The 19,875-nt window shown below is 45.3% G+C and overlaps 2 protein-coding genes across 2 annotated transcripts; both read right to left on the bottom strand.

Moving 5' to 3' along the window:
- Positions 1–1,649: 1,649 nt before the first annotated feature.
- LOC133888782 (salutaridine reductase-like) lies at positions 1,650–4,548 on the bottom strand. Its single transcript, XM_062329146.1, has 5 exons — positions 4,385–4,548; positions 4,053–4,299; positions 3,344–3,409; positions 2,739–2,933; positions 1,650–2,252 (listed from the first exon to the last, which is right to left on the bottom strand). The coding sequence occupies exons 1-5, from the start codon at positions 4,417–4,419 to the stop codon at positions 1,869–1,871; spliced, it is 927 nt and encodes a 308-aa protein (XP_062185130.1). The 5' UTR covers positions 4,420–4,548; the 3' UTR covers positions 1,650–1,868.
- A 1,617-nt stretch (positions 4,549–6,165) lies between these two features.
- LOC133888780 (L-type lectin-domain containing receptor kinase SIT2-like) lies at positions 6,166–8,956 on the bottom strand. Its single transcript, XM_062329141.1, has one exon. It carries the CDS (start codon positions 8,733–8,735, stop codon positions 6,699–6,701), a length of 2,037 nt encoding a protein of 678 aa, XP_062185125.1. The 5' UTR covers positions 8,736–8,956; the 3' UTR covers positions 6,166–6,698.
- Positions 8,957–19,875: the final 10,919 nt, after the last annotated feature.

Here is a 19,875-nt window from a genome sequence, read left to right as displayed (position 1 = left end):
ACCTCGAGCTCGGCTCGAACAAGGAGATGGGAGATGCTAGCTTGCTCAGGTAACCACATCTTCTGCTTAGAAGAGGAGAAGTCACCCACAAACAGTAGAATGAATAATGATCCGTGAAAGAGTGCAGTGATTTGCAGTAAATAAACAAATGTCCGCGAGTGACTTACCTCTTCTAATTTAGAGCTCTTCTAACTAGAGGATCTGGTTCCCCTGCTCAGCTGCAGCGCGGTTAGGTGTTGGTGACAAGTAAATAAACAATTGTTCAGAGTTTTCAATTCGATATCCAAGAAGAAAGAGAGATTCCTCACCTACTCGTGGTAATTTTTTTACCCTTTTTATCAACATCATAACAATACCCATGTGTCTGTTAGCCCGTAACCACTGGCGTTTACAAATTACAAGTAGCCAAGATCAGATTAGAGGTTACTTCACGTGGTGCGTGTTTGATTGAGACGACGAAGCAGGTCTGCGTACTATATTTATTCGGATCAAATCAATGCTGCCAAAAAGATATTTCCTCTAGTCATAAATACTTGATCTTTTAATTAAGATTCGATCAAAATTTTAAAACTTAGATTGTCAATATATATTAAAATATTTAGTTTAGAAATATAAAAAACACACACGTGGATTTATCTTAAAAATAATTTCATAATATTATATTTTTTGTTAGATATTACAACTATATTCTACTAGAAAATAATGATCAAAATTGTACGACTAAGACCTAAAAAGTTAAAAACATTATGTATTTTTTACTGAAGAGAGTATTAGGATATCCTTCTAATATCTGCATCTGATCCATGGTTAACAGGTATGCAGTGACGCCATGCCGAAGCAATCATGAAGACAGTTGTCCCAAGTTAGCATGGAAAAATGCCTGACTTGATTGTGAATATTCCAAATTGAATCTTCCAAATTATTATCACACTACCAGAAGCAATTAAAAAAAAACCCAACCAACCTACAAGGTGACATTATAAATAAAAAGAAATAGATAACTAAATTTGAGTCAAAGATGACTCAAATCTAAATGTTGAGAATGTACATCTCCATCTCCCACCAACTGAGCTAGGATCAATTCCTTACCAGAAGCAATTCGATGATCAATATAAACAAGATAAGACCGGTATACGGCTATGTGTATCATTTGATGCAGAGGTTAGGATAATATATATTCCTTCATTTAAAAAAGACAAGGCCCGTATAAAACTTCAGATAGTCGGTAACTGAGTATTATCGTGTACCACTGGCTCTTTTTGTTTGATAAGTTTCTCGACCGCTTACCAACTTCCCTAGAATATGTTCACTAGCAGGCTTGAAAAAAACAGAATAAGTTCACTAGCTCAGAAAGTCAGAAGTAGATCATCCCGATTCTGGAAAAAAGTGCAACTAATTCTTGGAAGCACAAAAGGAAGATATGTGTCATGTAATTTCTCACATGCTTTCTGCTTCTGAACACAATATTCACCTTCGGTCTAGAAAAGTTTATAGCCAATATTTCTGCAATGCTCCGAAGCAATAGCAATTGGCCTCGGCATGGTACCATCTAGGCATCTACCCAACAACACAGAATACGAGGCCATAAGTACTAACATGATCGAGTAAATTAGTAGTGTCCTCTCAACAGAAAAGGTAAAGAAGTTGGGTGACCAAACATTTCAATCATGGTTTATTGCAATCGTTTCCAGATAAACCATACAAAAAAGAGAGAAGGAAATCACGGGGTCAAGCTCTACTATTTCCTCCTTCATCATATAATTTGAGTACACAAGTCAAACTAAACCATTTTATTGTCACCTACTACAGTATAACTCTTTCCTTATTCTGAAAGTAAGGACTTAAACAAAACAGATCGTATGATATAATCACACAGAAGACACCTCACCGTTCAGATCAAAATAAGCACCAGTTGGGCAATCGTCGGGCAAGAGAGCAACCTTTACAGGGTTGCTAGCACCCTCCTCAGGAGTCAACACTCCCATGTGCATGGACATGTCGGTCTTGACATAACCAGGTGTCAAACAGTTGATACGGAGTGCAGGGTACTTCTTGGCAAGAATCCTTGTGTATGCATTAAGGGCGGCTTTGGCAACTTTGTAGGCTGAAGATCCATCCGTTGGCCACCCATGTGCCTCTAGTAAGTTGGCCTTGAAATCTTCTAGGAACAAATCCAATAGCTCATCCAGTCTCTTTTCAGTAAGGTTGTCAATGTCATCAAATTCCTTCCTAAGTTCTTCACTATTGAAGTTCTGCCCAAGAAGAAACAGTACGGTCTTTAGTAACAACTACATCTACATGTGCACAAGAGCAAGGGAAGGCGAGTGAACTAAAACTAATGGAGCCTTTTCATTGCAGGCAACCCCCAAAAAAGATGGTGTTTGGGGATATCTTTGAAATGAACACAAACTTAGTAAAGCAATATGATTTAAAGTTTTGTGGTTACATTGATATCACCATTTACAAAAAAAGGCTACGCCTGGTAGCTGCATATGAGGGAAGAAGTTACTCAGAAAGAAGTTTGTGGAATGTGGACTTGAATAAGAATGCTTTTCCAAAAAGTTATTGGTTGTCATGCAAAAAATAAATGAGATTCAAAACAAAAGGAGACCATTCAAGCATGCTTCTGAAAAAGTGCAGAAATATTCTGGCAAATACTATGTTGGCAATGATCTGTGATCAATAAAATTAACAATTTACTTTTCCTGTTTAAATGCACAGGGATTTGCAGAACTTACTCTCAGCAGTCCAAAGCCTGAAGAAACATTGACAATTCTTCCAGAGGAGGATAACTGAAGAAGAGGAAGCAGTGCCTCCGTGACATTCTTGGCACCATGATAGTTAGTCCTCGTACATTCTTTGGCTTCCTCGTATGTCTCTTTTGAATTTTCTCTCATCCATTCAACTCTCTGATTTACATCCATGCCTTCAACCTATCGGTGCATAGGCATGTTAATTATTCTACAATCATACAGAACCTTTTCCTTTTGTAGCAGTGTGTACAAATTTAATGATGTAATTCAGTATGTAACTAGTCAGGTTGTAGGTAAAGGTCCAATATAAAACTCGATTCACTTTTCAAACGTGGTGGCTGCATTGCATAATTTTTGGATTGTCAATCAAAAAGCGAAGATGTTTACCATACTAACTACTATGTTCCAAGCTATAAGATGTCTTGAAAGATAGCAATAAACAACTACAGACATAGGGAACTATAGTACATTAACTTTGCCTCTTTGTGAAATATAAGAAGTACATGGGAGATGGGAATTGTTCACAGACTTCAAACTGCAAAGCAATAGTACTTTGCAATATTTTGCTTTAGTTAAGTCGTTAAGAGTACCTTATCCTTGACTCTGGCAACTAAAACTGGATCACGGTCAACACCTGAAATCCCCGCATTATTGATCTACAAACAAAAGGAGTGACAAAATGATGGTGATGCATTGCAAATAATTCAGAGAAGAATCACTTGATCAAAACACAAATGCGTACTAAAGGAATGCTCAGAGACACAAAAACCACAAAATGATTTCATTGCATGCTTTGTTTTCAGGAATTGTGAAGCAAAACAGCTTTGTAATGGAACAGAGTTTACAAGACTAGTAAACAACATCACTTTTTTTTTTGACAGAGTTTACAAGAAGGTTTTTACATACAGAACAAAAGAAGAAAAACAAAACCAAAAGAAGCAGAAAAAACAAAAGAAATTATGGCATTGCTTCTAGCCATTCTGTAATCCTTGGGAAGTATTTGGCTTTCGCTCTATGGATTACATCATAATATAAATCAATCATGAACGGTTCCTGCTTGCTGGGAATGTTGATGGTGTGTCTAAAAAAGAATTGAGCAACAAAGTATGGCCTTTTTGTTCACTTTTTTATGTACACATACCAAGTTCAATTCACATGTAGAGAGCAAAATAGAATGCATAGCTCTGTAAGTCTCTCCTCAGGTCTTAGTGGAACGGTGTCAATTCCCACTTTCCCAAATTCACGAAGCACCCAATACCATCAGAGGGTGAAGCGAGCGACAAGGGGAGCCGGTCATACCAGGATATCAAGCCTCCCGAACTGATCCCTGACGAAATCCGCGAGCCGGGCGGTGCTGGAGGGGTCGGTGACATCAAGCTGGTGAAAGATAACATCGGCGTCGCCGCTGGAGCGTCCGAGTGCCTCGACCGCTTCCAACCCCCTAGCCTCATTCCTCGCCGTGAGAACGACCCTGAGCCCCCTGGACGCCAGCTGCCTGCACGTCTCCAGCCCGACCCCCTTGTTCCCTCCGGTGACCAGCGCGATCCTGGTTGTACGTACCAGCGCAATTCAGCGGAAGAAGTCGCAACTAGCAGCAAAGGGACAAGGGCGGATTCAACGGACGGACGCACCTCTTGCTCGAGGGATTCGAAACGGCCGCCTCCATGCTTCCTCTCCGATTCAAGGCGGTGGCGGCGTGGCCTGAGAAATGCGAGCGCTATGATAGCCTTGGAGAAGATGATTCATTCCCCTTCGGACACGACGGCGGGCGTCTGTCGAGGACTCGAGGTCTGTGCGCAGCCTGCCACCAGGTGCGGCGAGAACCGCGCGCCCGTGGTCCGTGGCACTCGAGCTTTGGGCTATGCGGTCCAAGATTGGCCCAGTTTTGGAGTCAGGGGCACGCACGCGGCCAGCACGGGGTCATGGCAGGAAGGCCAGTCCAGGCCCGGCGTCTCTCCTCGGGCTGGGCACTTGCTTTGCAATTTAGATCGTGTTTAGATCGATGTCTCGATATAGTGTGTTAATACAACAACGATAAGCTAGGTTATACTTTGGTCGACGTCTCGGCACACATGGCTCAACCTAGCTAAGTCAGCATGCCTTGCCGTGCCGTCTTTCCCTGTTACCTCCTTGAGTCCTTGTTCCCTGTGATCACCTCATCCAGCGTTGCGCCACGTCACCTCACCCTACTACGGACTAGTATGGTACGATTCAATCTTAAATAAACTATATCTGGATTGAAGACTCAGTTCATAGGCTGACACGATACAGTCCGCTTAGCTAATAGACTTAAATAGATTGTATCAGACTAGGCTGCACCAGTCCGAGGCATGATTGATTCTTGAACACGACCCACCATGTGGTGCAACTGCAGAGTCTCTAAAAAATCTTTGCGATAAGTGAGACCGTATCAACTGAATCCCCATCACTTGCTTCGGTCAGCGGCAGGCAATGCTTTGTCAGAGTTGTCAGTATGCCAAGTTACTTGCTAAACCCCACCCTAAATTACGGCTTGTGCTCATTCTAGATCTTGCGTAACTTCTCAGGATTTAGGAATCCATTCTGATGCTGACAGAAAGTTACGAACCTGAAAATTCTCATGGAGATCTAGAATGAGCACCCAAATCACAAGAATTCTCCGTCCTTACATCCGAATCAACTCTCTGAAGTTCGGTGAAAACTAGCAGCAAAAAAGTCAGAAAGAGCCAAGCTGCCCAAGGCCCCAAGCAATCAAACGAATCGAAATGTGCTGGAAATGGAAATGGCCAGAAAACCACGGGCTCAGCAGCCGAGTACGGCCGCGCGCGCTTGTCTCACGCTATCCTTTCGCACTGCCCAATGCTAGAAAAACAACAGCCGTTGCGATCATCTTTTGGCCGTGGCCGCCATCGGTGACAAAACGCCGTGCCGGTGGCGCCGTGATGACATATTCAAGTACCACCGTGACCGCGAGTGCGACACCAGCGGCAGCGCCATAGCGCTGAGGTCAAAAGAAAAGAGAGATATGCTCACTTCGCTGTCACGGGCTATACTAAAATGGCTCGTCCAGTATAGGCAACGGTGCCGTGACGCTGGTGCGTCTCATGACGTTGAATGATTGCTCGAGTCTTTGCAACATCGCACTCCAAGGTTACAACGCACAATAGACTAAACAGCACACCATTACTGCTCACGGTTTATGTACTTACCAGTACTAAGCTAGTAGGAGTACTAGAAATTACAGTAACTACTAGTAGAGCTCGAACTATGTTACAGGGTACGCCAAGTCAAGTCACCAACAAGACTAGCAAAAGCGACAGAATCTTTTTTTTTCCGGAATAGAAAGTCTTTTATAAATAAATACGGCAAAAATACACATACACGAATGATTCAAGTTTAAAACAAAAGTGAGGAGAAAAGAACACTAAATATATTGATGTTAAAAAATTCCTCTCCTGGTCTAGTAGCCAGTTATTTGTATTTATATTGTCATTCGAAATATAAACATATAAGTATGTTCTTACAAAAATAATGGTACAAGTTACCATCGTACTACAAGATCTAGAACCGATTGAATTTACATAGCTCGAGTCTCGGTAAAAATACTTTTATCTCTAGCTAGAAGATATTATCTATTATAACAAACATAATAGTGCAAGCAACCATAAGGATGCAATGCTAAGACGATCGTCAATTGTGGTACGATACCGTACTGTCCCGGGTGTCAGGATATTTTTTACTTATATTATTATTAACTGTCGATCACTTTGTATCAGATAACTAAAAGATATCTTTTTTTACTAATATTTTCTCTCAAAATATATAGAGAAAGAGCAATCTGATAAGCTTTTACGGTCTCCGAAGATTGTAATCTCGATGAGAAGCCTCGACCGACGACTTTCTGATAATGCATATGGGCTGAAGCATTTCCTAACACTTTTTTTACTGTGACAGCGACTGTTTTATTCACCTTCCGCCGGAGAGGCCGGACACGGCAGAGAAGCCGCTGGAGACGGGCCTGACGCTCGATGTGGCCATGGACGGGAACGACATGACGAACGAGTCGAACCCGTCGTTCTGCATCAGCGCCAGCATGGTGTAGCTCACGTACGTCGGCGCCACCTCCGGCATCGGGGCGTCGCCCACCAGGTACTGCACGACCTGGCGCATGCTGGGGCGCGCGTCGGGTAAGGGGTGCGCGCACATGAGACCCAGCTTAATCGCCATCCGGGCCTCGTCGGCGTCGTACTTGCCGCACAGGCGCGAGTCCACCGTGTCGAGGGCCGCGCCCTTGCGCTCGTGATCCTGCACCCAGTCTAGCAGCACGTTTTGGTCGTCGGGCGCGATGCACTGGAGCGGGCGGCGCCCGCAGGTGACCTCCAGCACGAACACGCCGAAGGAAAACACGTCGGTGACCGGCGTCGCCTTGCCCGTGCGCAGCAGCTCCGGGGCGAGGTACCCCATGGTGCCGACGACGTGCGTCGTCTGCGGGTCAACGCTGTGGTCGTACAGCCTCGCGAGGCCGAAATCGCCCAGCCTGCCGTTCATGTCGCCGTCGAGGAGCACGTTGCTGGCCTTGATGTCCCGGTGGATGACGACTTTCTCCCAGTCCTCGTGGAGGTACAATAGGCCGGACGCGATGCCCTTGATGATCTGAAATCTCTGATCCCAATCGAGAACAGGCTTCTTGTTGTCGTAGAGGTATTTGTCGAGGCTGCCGTTCGACATGTAGTCGTACACCAAGAGCAGCTCCCCTTGCCGCCGGCAGTATCCGAGCAGCTGCACGAGGTTCCGGTGTCGGAGGTGCCCGATGCTGACAACCTCGGCGATGAACTCCTTCATCCCCTGCTTCGAGTCGTGCGACACCCTCTTCACGGCGATCTCAAGCTTGGACTTTGGGAGGACGCCCTTGTACACCCTCCCGAAGCCACCGGTGCCCAGAAGCTGCTTGTTCTTGAAGCCCTTGGTGGCCTGGTAGAGCTCTTTGTACGAGAAGCGGTGTGGGCCGAACTCCACCTCCCAGTCCTCGCGCACCTCGGCGTACCTCATCCGCCTCCGCACGAACAGGAAGACGCCGATGAGGAGCGCCAGGACGAACGCCGCGGTGGCGATCGGGAGCACGATCTCCAGCACCTTGGACCGGGGCTTCGGCCCGAACCGCGGCAGAGCTGGAAGCTTCGAGGTGTCCAGCAGCGGGGCCGCGCCGTTCACGGCGAAGCTCCAGCCAAGAACGTAGTGCCGCGTGTAGACGACGCCGGTGGCCGCCGAGAACCCGATGTAGGCCGTGTCGGTCACGACCGCCGAGAGGTTGACCGGCGCGGAGATGAGGGGCTTCTTGGGCTTGAGCACGCCCAGGGGCGCCATCGTCACGTCGAGCTGCGTGGTGGCGCCGTCGTAGTCGACCCAGACCTGCATGGGCTGGCGGCTGATGAGGCTCAGGTTGTTGAACGCCCCCGTGGCGTCGTCGTAGTACCCGGCGCTGTGGTTCTGCAGGGACTTCATGCTGTTGACGTTCACGCCGAGGTGGTTGCTGTTCATGTCCTGGAACTCCGGGTTGAGCATGGTGTCGAGCTCGACGAAGAAGACGCGGTTGTCGGCCTTGCCGTTGTCGCTGACGTTGAGGATGCCGAGGTACTGGCCGGCGTTGAAGGTGGAGAGCCTGGTGCTGGGCGCGACCAGGAATGCCATGCCGTTGTCGCTCAGCACGGTGAAGTTGGACACGATGGCGAAGACGAACGCGGCTGAGAAGGACCGGACGGCGCCCCCCGCGCCGTCCCGCAAGCGGAGCGGCTGATGGTGGAACGCGTGGCCGGCCATCTGGTTGGTGCCGTTGCTGAGCACCAGGAGGCCGTTCGGCGCCACGACGGACATGCCGTCGAGCGTGAGGCCGGCGCTGCCGAAGCCATTGTAGGTGAACTCGTCGGCGGCGAGCACGGCCGCGTGGTCAAAGCAAACGACCGCGAGGAGGAAGCATGGAAGGAGGATGAAGCGGAGAGACCCCATGGCGTGCCAGCTTACGGCGTCCGGTAGCTGCAAGCGGCTCTCCACGGAAACAATTGGATTGAAGTAGTAGCCAAGTAGTTTACGGCGAGCTCAGTCTGGCACTCTGGCGTGTAGTGAAGGCACTAGGCAGTGTGAACGATGTGATGCTTTGACCCGTAGTCCCGGACGGAGAGTCGTCGTTTCAAAAGCTGCCGAGTGCCGATCAAGCTCTTGAAGGGCGCTGGTAACTAGGGCTGGATAACGAGCCCTAGTTTTTTTTTTTTTGAGTGGAATCATGAGATTTATAGATTAAGGAGAACTATTGCACTCCGGAACAACTAGTTGGGCAATACAAGAGGGCACTTGCCTCAACCAGACAGCCGAATGTACATTCCTTCTAGCCAACTGAGCTAAGACATGCGTTGCTGAATTTCGCTCACGATTTACCTGAACGAACTGCACCTCTTGAAGCAAATGTACCAGTTCTTTGCCTTCTCTGATCTGGAACGCAATCTCAGACCTGTCCTTCATCGTGCTTTTAAAAGCTTTGACCACTCTTGAGCAGTCGGATTCTAGCAAAACCGGCAGATGAACCCATTGAGACGCAAGCCTCAACCCTTCAACACAGGCTCGAGCTTCCGCTTCGACAGGACCCGAACAGTGGAACATGACACGCCAAGCAGAAAAACAGACCGTACCTGTATGATCTCTAGCCAGCATACCAATCCCAGCCTCCCCAGTTTGCTCAATGTACGCGCCATCAACATTTACTTTTACCCATCCATGCTTCGGGGGTATCCATGCTTTCCTAGAGAAGTCCACCAAAGGTTTGTGCATCAGAAGAGGATTTCCCCCTGAAATCCAAGCTAAACCTTTACCTTTCACATCCTGGGAGACGTTATATTGGCTTATATTCATTAGAGATTCCCGATACGACAGCAGGGAATGGATTGAACTATCAACTGAAGTAGGACCAGAGTTATGCACAATATTGTTGTGAACTGTCCAAGCTTTCCAGAATAAAAGTCTGAGCAGGTCACGTTGTTCAACCGACACATTTTGGAGGAGTAAAAGAAGCCAATCAGGGCCCGAGGAGTTGAATAGCTCTTCATCCGGCAACGGCCAAAGCCCCCTCAAAGCCTGCCGGAGTGCATGCGCCCTAGGACAACGGACAACAGCATGGTGACTATCTTCAATTGCAGTACCACACAGATTACAGATACTATCCACTTCTAACCTTCTTTTATATTTGTTATGCTTCGTTGGAAGGGCATCTCGAGAGAGTTTCCAAGCAAAATTTTTGATTTTCTGTGGTAAGTGACCAGACCAGACATGGTGCCACAACTTTCCATCACCAGCAACTGCAGAAGTGGAACTCCCAGCCATGGAGGCCGCATTGCGTAGCTGTAGGCCCAGATTATAAGCACTGCGAACTGTGAAAATCCCCGTTCTTTCCATATGCCAAGCAATGAAATCTTCAGATCGCCTTTGTGGGAGAATAATTTTTGAGATAGCCTCAATATCAGCCGGGTTAAAATATGCAGTAAGCCGGTCCTTATCCCAGTCTGTTCCATTTGAATCCATCAGCTCGGAAACCCAGTGAAGTCTGCATCTCCGTCTTGTTGTTGTGACCCGAAGAGTATATTTCCTTGGGGTCCAGGGGTCACGCCATATTCGAACCTGAGATCCAGAACCAATGCGCCATATGACTCCTTATTTCAATAATTCAAGTCCATGGATAACAGCCTTCCAAGTACTTGAAGCATTTGAGCTGAAGGCTGTGTCGATTAAGGAGCCTCGAGGATAATACTTGGCCTTTAGAAGTCTTGCACACAAGCTGTCCGGAAAGTGAATAAGACGCCATGCCTGTCTTGCAAGCAGAGCTTGATTAAACAATCTTAGGTCTTTGAAACCAAGTCCACCACAACACTTCTTCTGAATCATACGATCCCATGCTACCCATGGCAATTTCCTATGGCCATTTTGTGTCCCCCACCAGAAGTTTCGGATTACACCTGTTAACTCATCACAAAGACCTTCTGGGATATGGAACACAGACATGATGTAAGTTGGTAGGGCTTGTGCTACTGATTTGATCAAAACCTCCTTTGCTCCACTTGACATGCACTTCTCGGAATAGTCACTGAGTCTCTTATCAAGACGTTGTTTGATAGATTGAAATGTAACCTTTTTCATGCGCCCTGAAGGAGTGGGAAGGCCTAAATATTTTGCTTCAAAAGAAGATATCTGCACCTTTAAGATTTGTTTAACCTGTTCCTGAAGCACCGTATCACCGTGTTGATTAAACATGATAGAACATTTGGTCGGATTAACCAACTGACCAGTGCACCTAACAAAGGTGTCTAGCACTTGCTTCACCATCAAAGCTTGTTCTGAGTTAGCTTTGAAGAATAAAAGAGTGTCATCCGCAAATAAAAGGTGAGAAATACCCGGCGCGCCGCGACATATTTGAAGCTCCTGTAAGGCTCTCTCTTGGATTTTCTTATGCAGAATAGTAGTTAACCCATCAGCCACGAAGAGGAATAAAAACGGAGACAGAGGATCACCCTGGCGCAGACCACGGGTTGGAGTAAAGGATGCCATCGGCACCCCATTGAAGCGAACTGTGTAACGAACAGAGGAAATGCATGACATTACCCTCTGAACCCATTGACCTTGAAAGCCCAGCTTCAACAACACCTTTTCTAAAAAACTCCAATCCACACGATCATAAGCTTTGGATAGATCCAACTTGTAAGCACAAAACTGACTTCTTTCATCTCGGGTAGTATGAATTGTATGTATGCATTCAAAAGCAATAAGGGCATTGTCCGTAATCAAGCGACCCGGAATAAATGCACTCTGATTTTGGGAAATAATATCCTGCAACAACGGCCTAAGTCGATTGACTATGCATTTAGAAACCACCTTATAAATAACATTGCATAAACTTATCGGCCGGAAATCCTTCAAGCTCTCTGGAAACACCACCTTTGGTATTAGCACAATGGCCGTATCATTAACCCCCAGAGGCATGACTCCAGTGTGGAAGAAATCTTTGACCGAATTAACAATATCATCCTTCATGATCTCCCATTAGTTTGGAAGAAACGAGCAGGGAACCCATCAGGGCTCGGGGCCTTAATCGGTCCGATTTGGAATAGAGCATCACTAATTTCTTCATTGGAGTAAGGTTTAGCTAAGGACAAATTCATATCCTCTGTTATCTTTGATTGAAACAGGGCGATCAGCTCCTCAGGTTGAACGCTGTCATCCCGAGTAAACAGCTCACAAAAATATTTTTGTGTCATGTTTCTCATTTCAGATTGATCTTCACACCAGGAGCCATCATCTTTCTTCAACTTCTTTATTCTATTTTTTCTTGAACGCCAAAGAGCTTTCCTGTGAAAATAATGTGTGTTTCGATCACCTTCTTTCAACCATGAAATTCTTGAACGCTGCTTCCACATCATTTCCTCTCTATAGAGTAGCTCATCTAGTTTGAAAATTGTATCTCGAATGCTATCTCGGTTGCCCACCGGGTCTGCTCTTTCCAAATGAGCTAGCTGAACTTTCAATTGAGCAATCTGCTTTGTGACGTGACCAAAATTGACATGACTCCAGTTGCGCAAAGCACCCATCATTGATTTCAGATTCTGTGCCAACACACCTAGATCAGTACCTGGGTTTCGGCGCTCCCAGGAATGCTCCACCTCCGTTGCCAGAGAAGCAGACCGTTCCCACATAATTTTGTACCGAAATATTCTAGAGTGGTGAGAAGTATTTTGCTCTTCTTTCATCCGTACTAGCAGCGGCTTGTGATCAGAACGGGATGAAACCAAATGCTGAACTCTCGCTTCTGGAAACAAATTAATCCAACATGTATCTGCAACACACCTATCAAGACGCACTCTTACATTCCTCCGTCCCGGTTGATTATTATTATATGTCCATGGAATCCCAACAAAACCCAGATCATGCAAATCACAGTGACTCAAGACCTCTCTGAAATCTGTCATCTGACGCTCCGCCCGAGGAGTTTCAGAGAAATATTCATATTGCCACATCGCTTCATTGAAATCTCCAATCACCATCCATGGTTCCGGCCCGACCCCCCTAAGTCTTCTCACCAGGTCCCACATATGTTTGCGGTTCTCTACTCTTGGCTCACCATAGACAAAGGTAGTCCGCCACCAAACCTGAGTAGGGTCCTCACGAATCATGACGTCAATGTATCTTTCCCCTAACGTCAGCAGGTTGATAGAAATGCTCTCATCCCAAAATAAAGCCAGACCACCACTAAGACCATTGCTGCTGACAGCTAAACAATTATGCAGGCCCAACCTCCACTTTAAATTCTTAACACGACTTTCACTCATCCTCGTCTCTGAAAGGAAGAGGACCTTGGGGTTTTGGGACCTAACAAGGCCCAACAGCTCCTGAACTATCCGGGGAGTCCCCACCCCCCGGCAGTTCCAACATAGGAAATTCATTGCTCCTGACAGGGCTCATCCTGAGGCCCCGTCAGTTCCTCGGTTTGACCCATCAGTGCTTCTGTGTTCAGAATTACCAACCTCTTCTTGTTTTGATTACTAACATGTACTCCCTGTTCAGCCTCCATTTTCCTCTTTCCTCCTTCCTGAGCAGGTAGAGGAGGGTTGCTTGTACCAAGTTGTCTCACTATTTTCTTATATGTTCTTACAAAGTGTTTTTCCTTTTCCAAATTCAGAGTGTTATTTTGGTCCAGGTAAACGCTTTGCTCCTTCAGGTGTAGGGCATTAACAGCATTGTCCCCTGGGCCAAAATTCTCTACCTCCATTGGTTCCACCTGCACATTATCATTTGACATAATGAGACTTGTCTTGTTTTGTTCCCTCTCTGCCACCCATGTTTTATTATCCCTGAAATTTGGACCCACATTTTTACAGATTGGTTCGTCTGCTTTGTCCTCTTCGCACAAACCGGCCGAAGATTTATGCTCTGACTCCTGTACTGAGCCACCTGTGCCATTAATCCTCCCATCGTCATCTCTCTCCAAAGGCCAAGATCTTCCTGAAATAGTATGCTCTGTCCCCACCTTGGGTTGGAATGAATGAATTCCGGTTGTCCCATTAGAGTGCTTATTTACCTCATTCCTGCGCCAAACACCATCAGCCTTGCTCCTGATATTATCACCCTTTTGACCCCAAGTTCTCCCGCCTTCAGTCCAGCCCGACCTTCCATCACTGCTCGTCGGCATTGGAGCACTTTGTCGACTGAAACTTTCAGGAGGTCACCGGCGAGCAGGTGAAACACGCAGGTCATTGCTGTAGAGCTTTTCTTTGTTCTTCCAATCTTGCAGTTCGCAATCACGGTCAATGTGGCTGAGGATTCCACACCCATGACAAAAATTTGGAAGGAATTCGTACATGAGGGGGCACCAGATGCTTCTGCTCTCTCCCGCATCCTCTCCTTCAACCACCATCGTAACACCTCGAAGCAGGGGAACTCGGACATCTATCCGAACCTTGATTCTAAGGAAGCGCCCAACCGCCAATTCATCCGCATCCGCGTCCACCTCCAAGGTTTTCCCCACATGATCTCCGATCTGCTGGCCTGTGACCTTGTTCATCATTCCAAGCGGCAAACCCTTCACTCGGATCCACACCGGAATCGACGTGAACTCGAAATCCTCCACCCTCTTCGATCCCTGATAATTGGTGACCACAAGAAGATCATATCTGAACTCCCAAGGTCCATCCTCAAGGGCACGCCTGAATCCCCCAACACTTGGAAAAGTGAAAAGGAAAATATTGTCACCCAGATCTTTGCATAATAAATCCTTCCCTGGACACCAGGCTCCGCTTAGAGCTTGAGCTATCCCGTCTGCAAAACCTGGTTTGCCTGCATATAGCTTTCCCACCACCTGGAAGACCGCGGCCTTCTTGCTCCCTTCTGGCATCTTCCCCACCCGAATCTCCTGCCGTTCTGCTTCAGAGAGACGGAGGTTGCCCAAAAGACCATTGAGGCTTGACTCCCCATCCATTCTTGACTTCTCCTCCAAAGGGAAATCACAGGGAAAAATCGCGCTTCAAAGATAGATCTCGATAAAGAAGAAACTCTTAGAGACTTCGAACAGATTACTCAGCTCTTCCACCTCTATGTACTTTTTTATTTTCTTTTTTCCAGCTTTTGTTTTGTCTTGTTTTTTTCTTCTTTTTTATTTTTTCTAGTCCACTGTACCCCCGGCGCCGCCGAGGAAGGCGGCGAGGACAGCGGAAGCTCAGCCTGATGAGGTCACGCCGAACAGAGAGCTAGGCGGGCATCAGAAAAGCGAGAAGCGAGGAGAACGATGAAAAAGGGGAAAGACGAAAACGACCGGCTCTGAGTCGCGTGGGAACCGCCCAGTCGCCAGACACAAATCGTGAAACGGAACTCCGCTCACGCACTCCATTAACGAGCCCTAGTTAACAGGCTGGTTTAAGTAACGAGCTGCCTCGTTTGGCTGGTTACGGTTCGACTCGTTTGGCTCGTTAACAATGCTGGTAACTGGACGAAGAGTCGCGGTTGTTATGGTTCGGCTCATTTGTCTCGTTTAAATAATGAGTTCGTTCGGCTCGGCACAAGAAAAAAGCTAGTTTAGTTCGGTTCGTTTGGCTCTCGAGTCAGCCCGTTTAGCTTATAAATGGCTTGTTATTAAGATAAAAAGAATATAAATATTTATTAAAAAAATGTATCGATAAAATCATATAATAATAGTAAGACATCTAAAAAATAATACTTTTTGCATGTTTTAATTAGAGGTATAATTGTTGTAAGCTGAATCTCTTCTAAATATTTTTCAAATCCATATATAGCACAACAGCAGACAAATCCACCTATATATGTTCTGCTACTGGAACAAAATATTCCTCCAAAAAACATATGAACAATGTCCCCCCCCACATTCATCTATACATGCAAAAGCTGAATGAATGATCAATGAAAGAAGACACAAGATAAGAGTCACAACGTAATGAGAAGCTAACTAATAGAAAGTAAAGTAGATTGGTAAGGAGTCTCTCTATCGAAAATGAAGATGACCAATGAGCAAACTGATAATCACAGTAAAAAGGAGCGATATGATGCAGACGATGACCCTAGCTCGTTTGGCTCGTCAGCAACTCACGAGCTAGCTCATCATCTAAATGAGCTAAAACTCTGACTCAGCTCATTAGATTTTGGAACGAGCCGAGCCGAATCGAGGCGAGCCAGATACAAGCTGAGCTAGCTCGCGAGCTTTGAGCTTTTCGTCCAACCCTACTGGTAACCATGGGGTAACAGTTAGGGATGGCAATCCAGAGCACGGCATGCGCGAGTAGAGCTATTCTATACTCGTACTTGTCAAAAATAGAATAGCCTGTAGGTATGCTTGTTAATAGAGACGAGTAAAGAATGGAGAATATAACTATCACCCGCGCGCTCACCAACATCTCCCAAAGCGTCAACGGCCATCTCCACCGATGAGCTCTACGGCCATATCCTTTCGTATGCGCACCGCGAGAATATTTTGCCCGACGTCAACATGCCCGTGGTAACCGCCAGCACTAGGGGTTCTGATGGCCATGCAGCGAAACACAAGGTGTATACCTGTACAACGAATACTTTGATCTCGATGGATGGGCGACAGACTGTAGATGGGAGGTGAGAGGGTCCTCACCAAATGACTCACCTCTGAAATTGTCACCCGGATTCGGCCCCTCCGCTAGCCCTGCCCCCACCCAACGAACAGTAATAGCCAGAACACCACCGATAGTAACACAGCCACACCACCCTTCCTCCGCCACCGCTCGCGTGCCCTGTCCGATGATTGCTACTGCGCCTCGCCAGTGTCATTCCCCATGCTGCACTATCTCAAGCATCGCAGTCGGCAACTGTTGTCGCAGTCAACAGCAGCCACCGCCAACAATGAAGAGATGGGGCACCCCGCCATTGTCGTCGCCGAGAGCACCATCGATGGGGTTTGGATTAGGGATTGGGATGGTGGTAGTGGGATTGGATTGGAGAATGGAATGGGCGGCGGAGGGGCGGGGGTTGGATTACGGACTAAGCCCACTTGTCTCATATATATATATATATAATTTATAGCTAGCTATAAAATATGCTATCCTACATCCAGGGTTCCTATCATGGCTCTCCTGGTTCCTGGAAACTGATTCCGCATCGAGCTAGTCCTGGTTGCGTTGTAGTCGAGTCAAGCCGATTATAATTTACTGAGATTGGTCATCATAACTTACGAGCGCCGAAGAAACCATATCTGATTAGGCGGTTCAACAACCGGACATTTTTTCATGCCTTCTATTCACGAGCTGAGCCAAAGGGATCCCGCTAATTGGCGCTCGCTAGCAGCGCTCCGCGAGAATCTCAGGTAGCAAACCGACAAAAAGCGCTTGAGAGTTTCCCGCCCCCTTCCGTTACGTGGTCGTGCACATCGGTGTCTCATGGTCTCACTCGTCTCACCCGACTTGATTGGCAGCCAGCAAAGCAACAGTGTGCCGGTGGCTCAAAAGTTTTGCCTCAAATATTTTGAGAAAAAAATTTGGCTGAAAAGAGTTTTCAGAAAAAAGTTTGTATCAAAAGTTTGTCTCAAAAGTTTACCTAAAAATTTCAAGAAAAAATTTGGCTCAAAAGTTTTGATCAAAAGTTACCGAGAAAAGTTTGGCTCAAAAGTTATCGAGAAAAAGTTATTGAGAAAAGTTATAAAAAAAGTTTTTTAGCAAAATTATCGAGAAAAAGTTTTTGAGAAAAAATTATCAAGAAAAAATATTCAGCACAAACTTTTTTCAATGAAAATATCAGCCCAAGTCCTCTACTCCTTTAGGCCAGATTAGCCGCGCGCGTTCTGTTTTTCCCTCTTCGGGCCGCAGCAGCCCAAGCCAGCTTAGAGGCCCCCCTCCACCACTCCTTTCCACCATCGCCCGAGCTGGCCCATAGTTGGTCCCCCAATCCAGCACAAGTTCGTCCGTGGGTTGCTCGGTCAGCGTCGTTCGCGACTTGGCCGCTCGCGGGCACGCTCAAAATGGTTTTTTCGAGCCAACGCGAGCCGATGGAAACTGGTGGTCCAATCATAATTGTCGTCCTGATCGTGAGGATCAGTTAATGCTTGATTGCCGGGTCTACATGAATCAAATCAGGGCCCCTAAAATTGCCGACTATATTTAATTGTGTCTGCTGCAGCAACGAAACCAATGTCGACTATATTTGGATCGTAACTATCTAGCAGCATTTATTATCCTGCTGGCCACCGTAGCTAGCCCCATCTATGAAACAAAGAGATACATTGATTGTGTCACCGTAAAATTTCCGCACCTGTTACCATGTACTGACAATAAAATATTTCTTTTCCTACTACAAAATGCTGCTCCATTTACTACAAAAATGTAATAGTATGGTTTGAATCAAATTAGCATAAGCACAATATACATAACGTACATAAGTCATTAAGCATCATCCATGAACCATGAACATAAAAAAAAAACCAGACTTCCGTTTTCGTCCGACTCAAACCGTGACCAACTCGGCCTCAGCTAGTCTGATTGCCGCACACCACCAATATAGACCAGTTGAAAGTCATCTGATATTTTATTTACCACAAAATGTATATCAGTTTACCGTATAAAGTGAAGTGAATTATGATATTTAAATGCAGTCATGATAACAATAAAAGCTAATATCAATTACGACAATGGAGTGTGGTAGTTACTACATTTTATGTAGTGGTTGTATTCGTTTTGGATGTATATAGGATACCACGGGAATGAATTGGGAATTGAGTTACTACAAGTGATATGTTGATTGACAATAAAATGATATATCACTTACAACAAAAATGTTGTAGTGGTTTGGATGAAGAGTGAAGCTAGAGAGAATATATTTATGAGAACATCATATAGTGTTTACTACATTTATGGTCGGGTAATTATGACAATAAGTAGTAATTCAATTACATGTACTCCGTTCAAATATTGCTCTGAGTAACATATTTTAACTGTTAGATGTTGAATAAATTATTATAATAGAGTGCATTAGTTACGACAGTTTTATATTAGAAATAGTTTACACTGCCATGAGATGCAGGACGAAATTGTGTCCAATTACCAGCTATGATGATAAAAGATTTGCCATAACTGCAATGCAGAATGAATGTGTAGTGATGTAAAATGGACAACAATTGCTAAAATGGTAGTAATGAAAATAATAGAAACGTGCAAGAAAAAAATGCCATAGAGAGGATGGTAATTGACATTTAAAATTAGAAGGGGTTGTGGACAAAATAAAGTGTATACACAAAGTACGCGGATATACACGACACACAATAAAGTAACTAGAAAGTTGCATTACAATCATATGAAAATTTTAAATAAAGTTGTGCTATGAACATTGTTGAGGGATTTGGAGCATAAATGGGATCAAGGTTTGGGCCTAATTATCTCCTGGCCACTAGGAAACTTCTTTATCTCATTCAGGGGTGGTAAAGCATGTAGAACAGAACCTCAACTCTGAACAGTACGGCCCTATCCTGCAATAGTGATGTAACTATACTGAGATGAATAAAAATTAAAACTACAAAAATGGATGAATATAAACTTCGTTGAAATGAGAGGAAATACCAGAATTATTAGTGTCTCGAAAGCTTTGACCCTCCCGTAGAGCTGCTAGGGAGGATTCATCCCTAAAAGAAAATTATGATATAAACAATAGTGTTGTGCTAAGCTCCCTAAAGACAATCAAGTGAGTTGCGCACACATTGTATGTCTGAGTAATGAACCAGCACTATGCAGCACCTATAATTTGGAGGGCAAATTACTGTAACAGAACAATGCTTTTTTCAAAAGCCCAATTTTAGATTACGACAAATCAAATTTACTAGAAGTATATAACATCGAGGTAGAGATTTACTATAAGCCTAATCTAAATTACAATATTGTTCAAAAATTAGGATTCTCCACATTCACAAACCAATTGAGCCATAAACACAGTTGACATGCAACTAATTAATCGGAAAAAACAGCGAAACTAATATGACCAGGTGACATGAAAAAGAAAGAAGTACAATGGTAGGCTTAGATCTCCAAAATCATCTTGGCGTAAAGTAATCTGTTCTATGCAAAATCTAACAAGAACAACGAAACAATAGATCAAG

Source organism: Phragmites australis, chromosome 13 (genome assembly GCF_958298935.1).
Source record: "Phragmites australis chromosome 13, lpPhrAust1.1, whole genome shotgun sequence".
NCBI lineage: Eukaryota > Viridiplantae > Streptophyta > Magnoliopsida > Poales > Poaceae > Phragmites > Phragmites australis.
The sequence above is the reverse complement of the archived record's forward strand: the minus strand, read 5'-3'. Positions and strand labels throughout refer to the sequence as shown.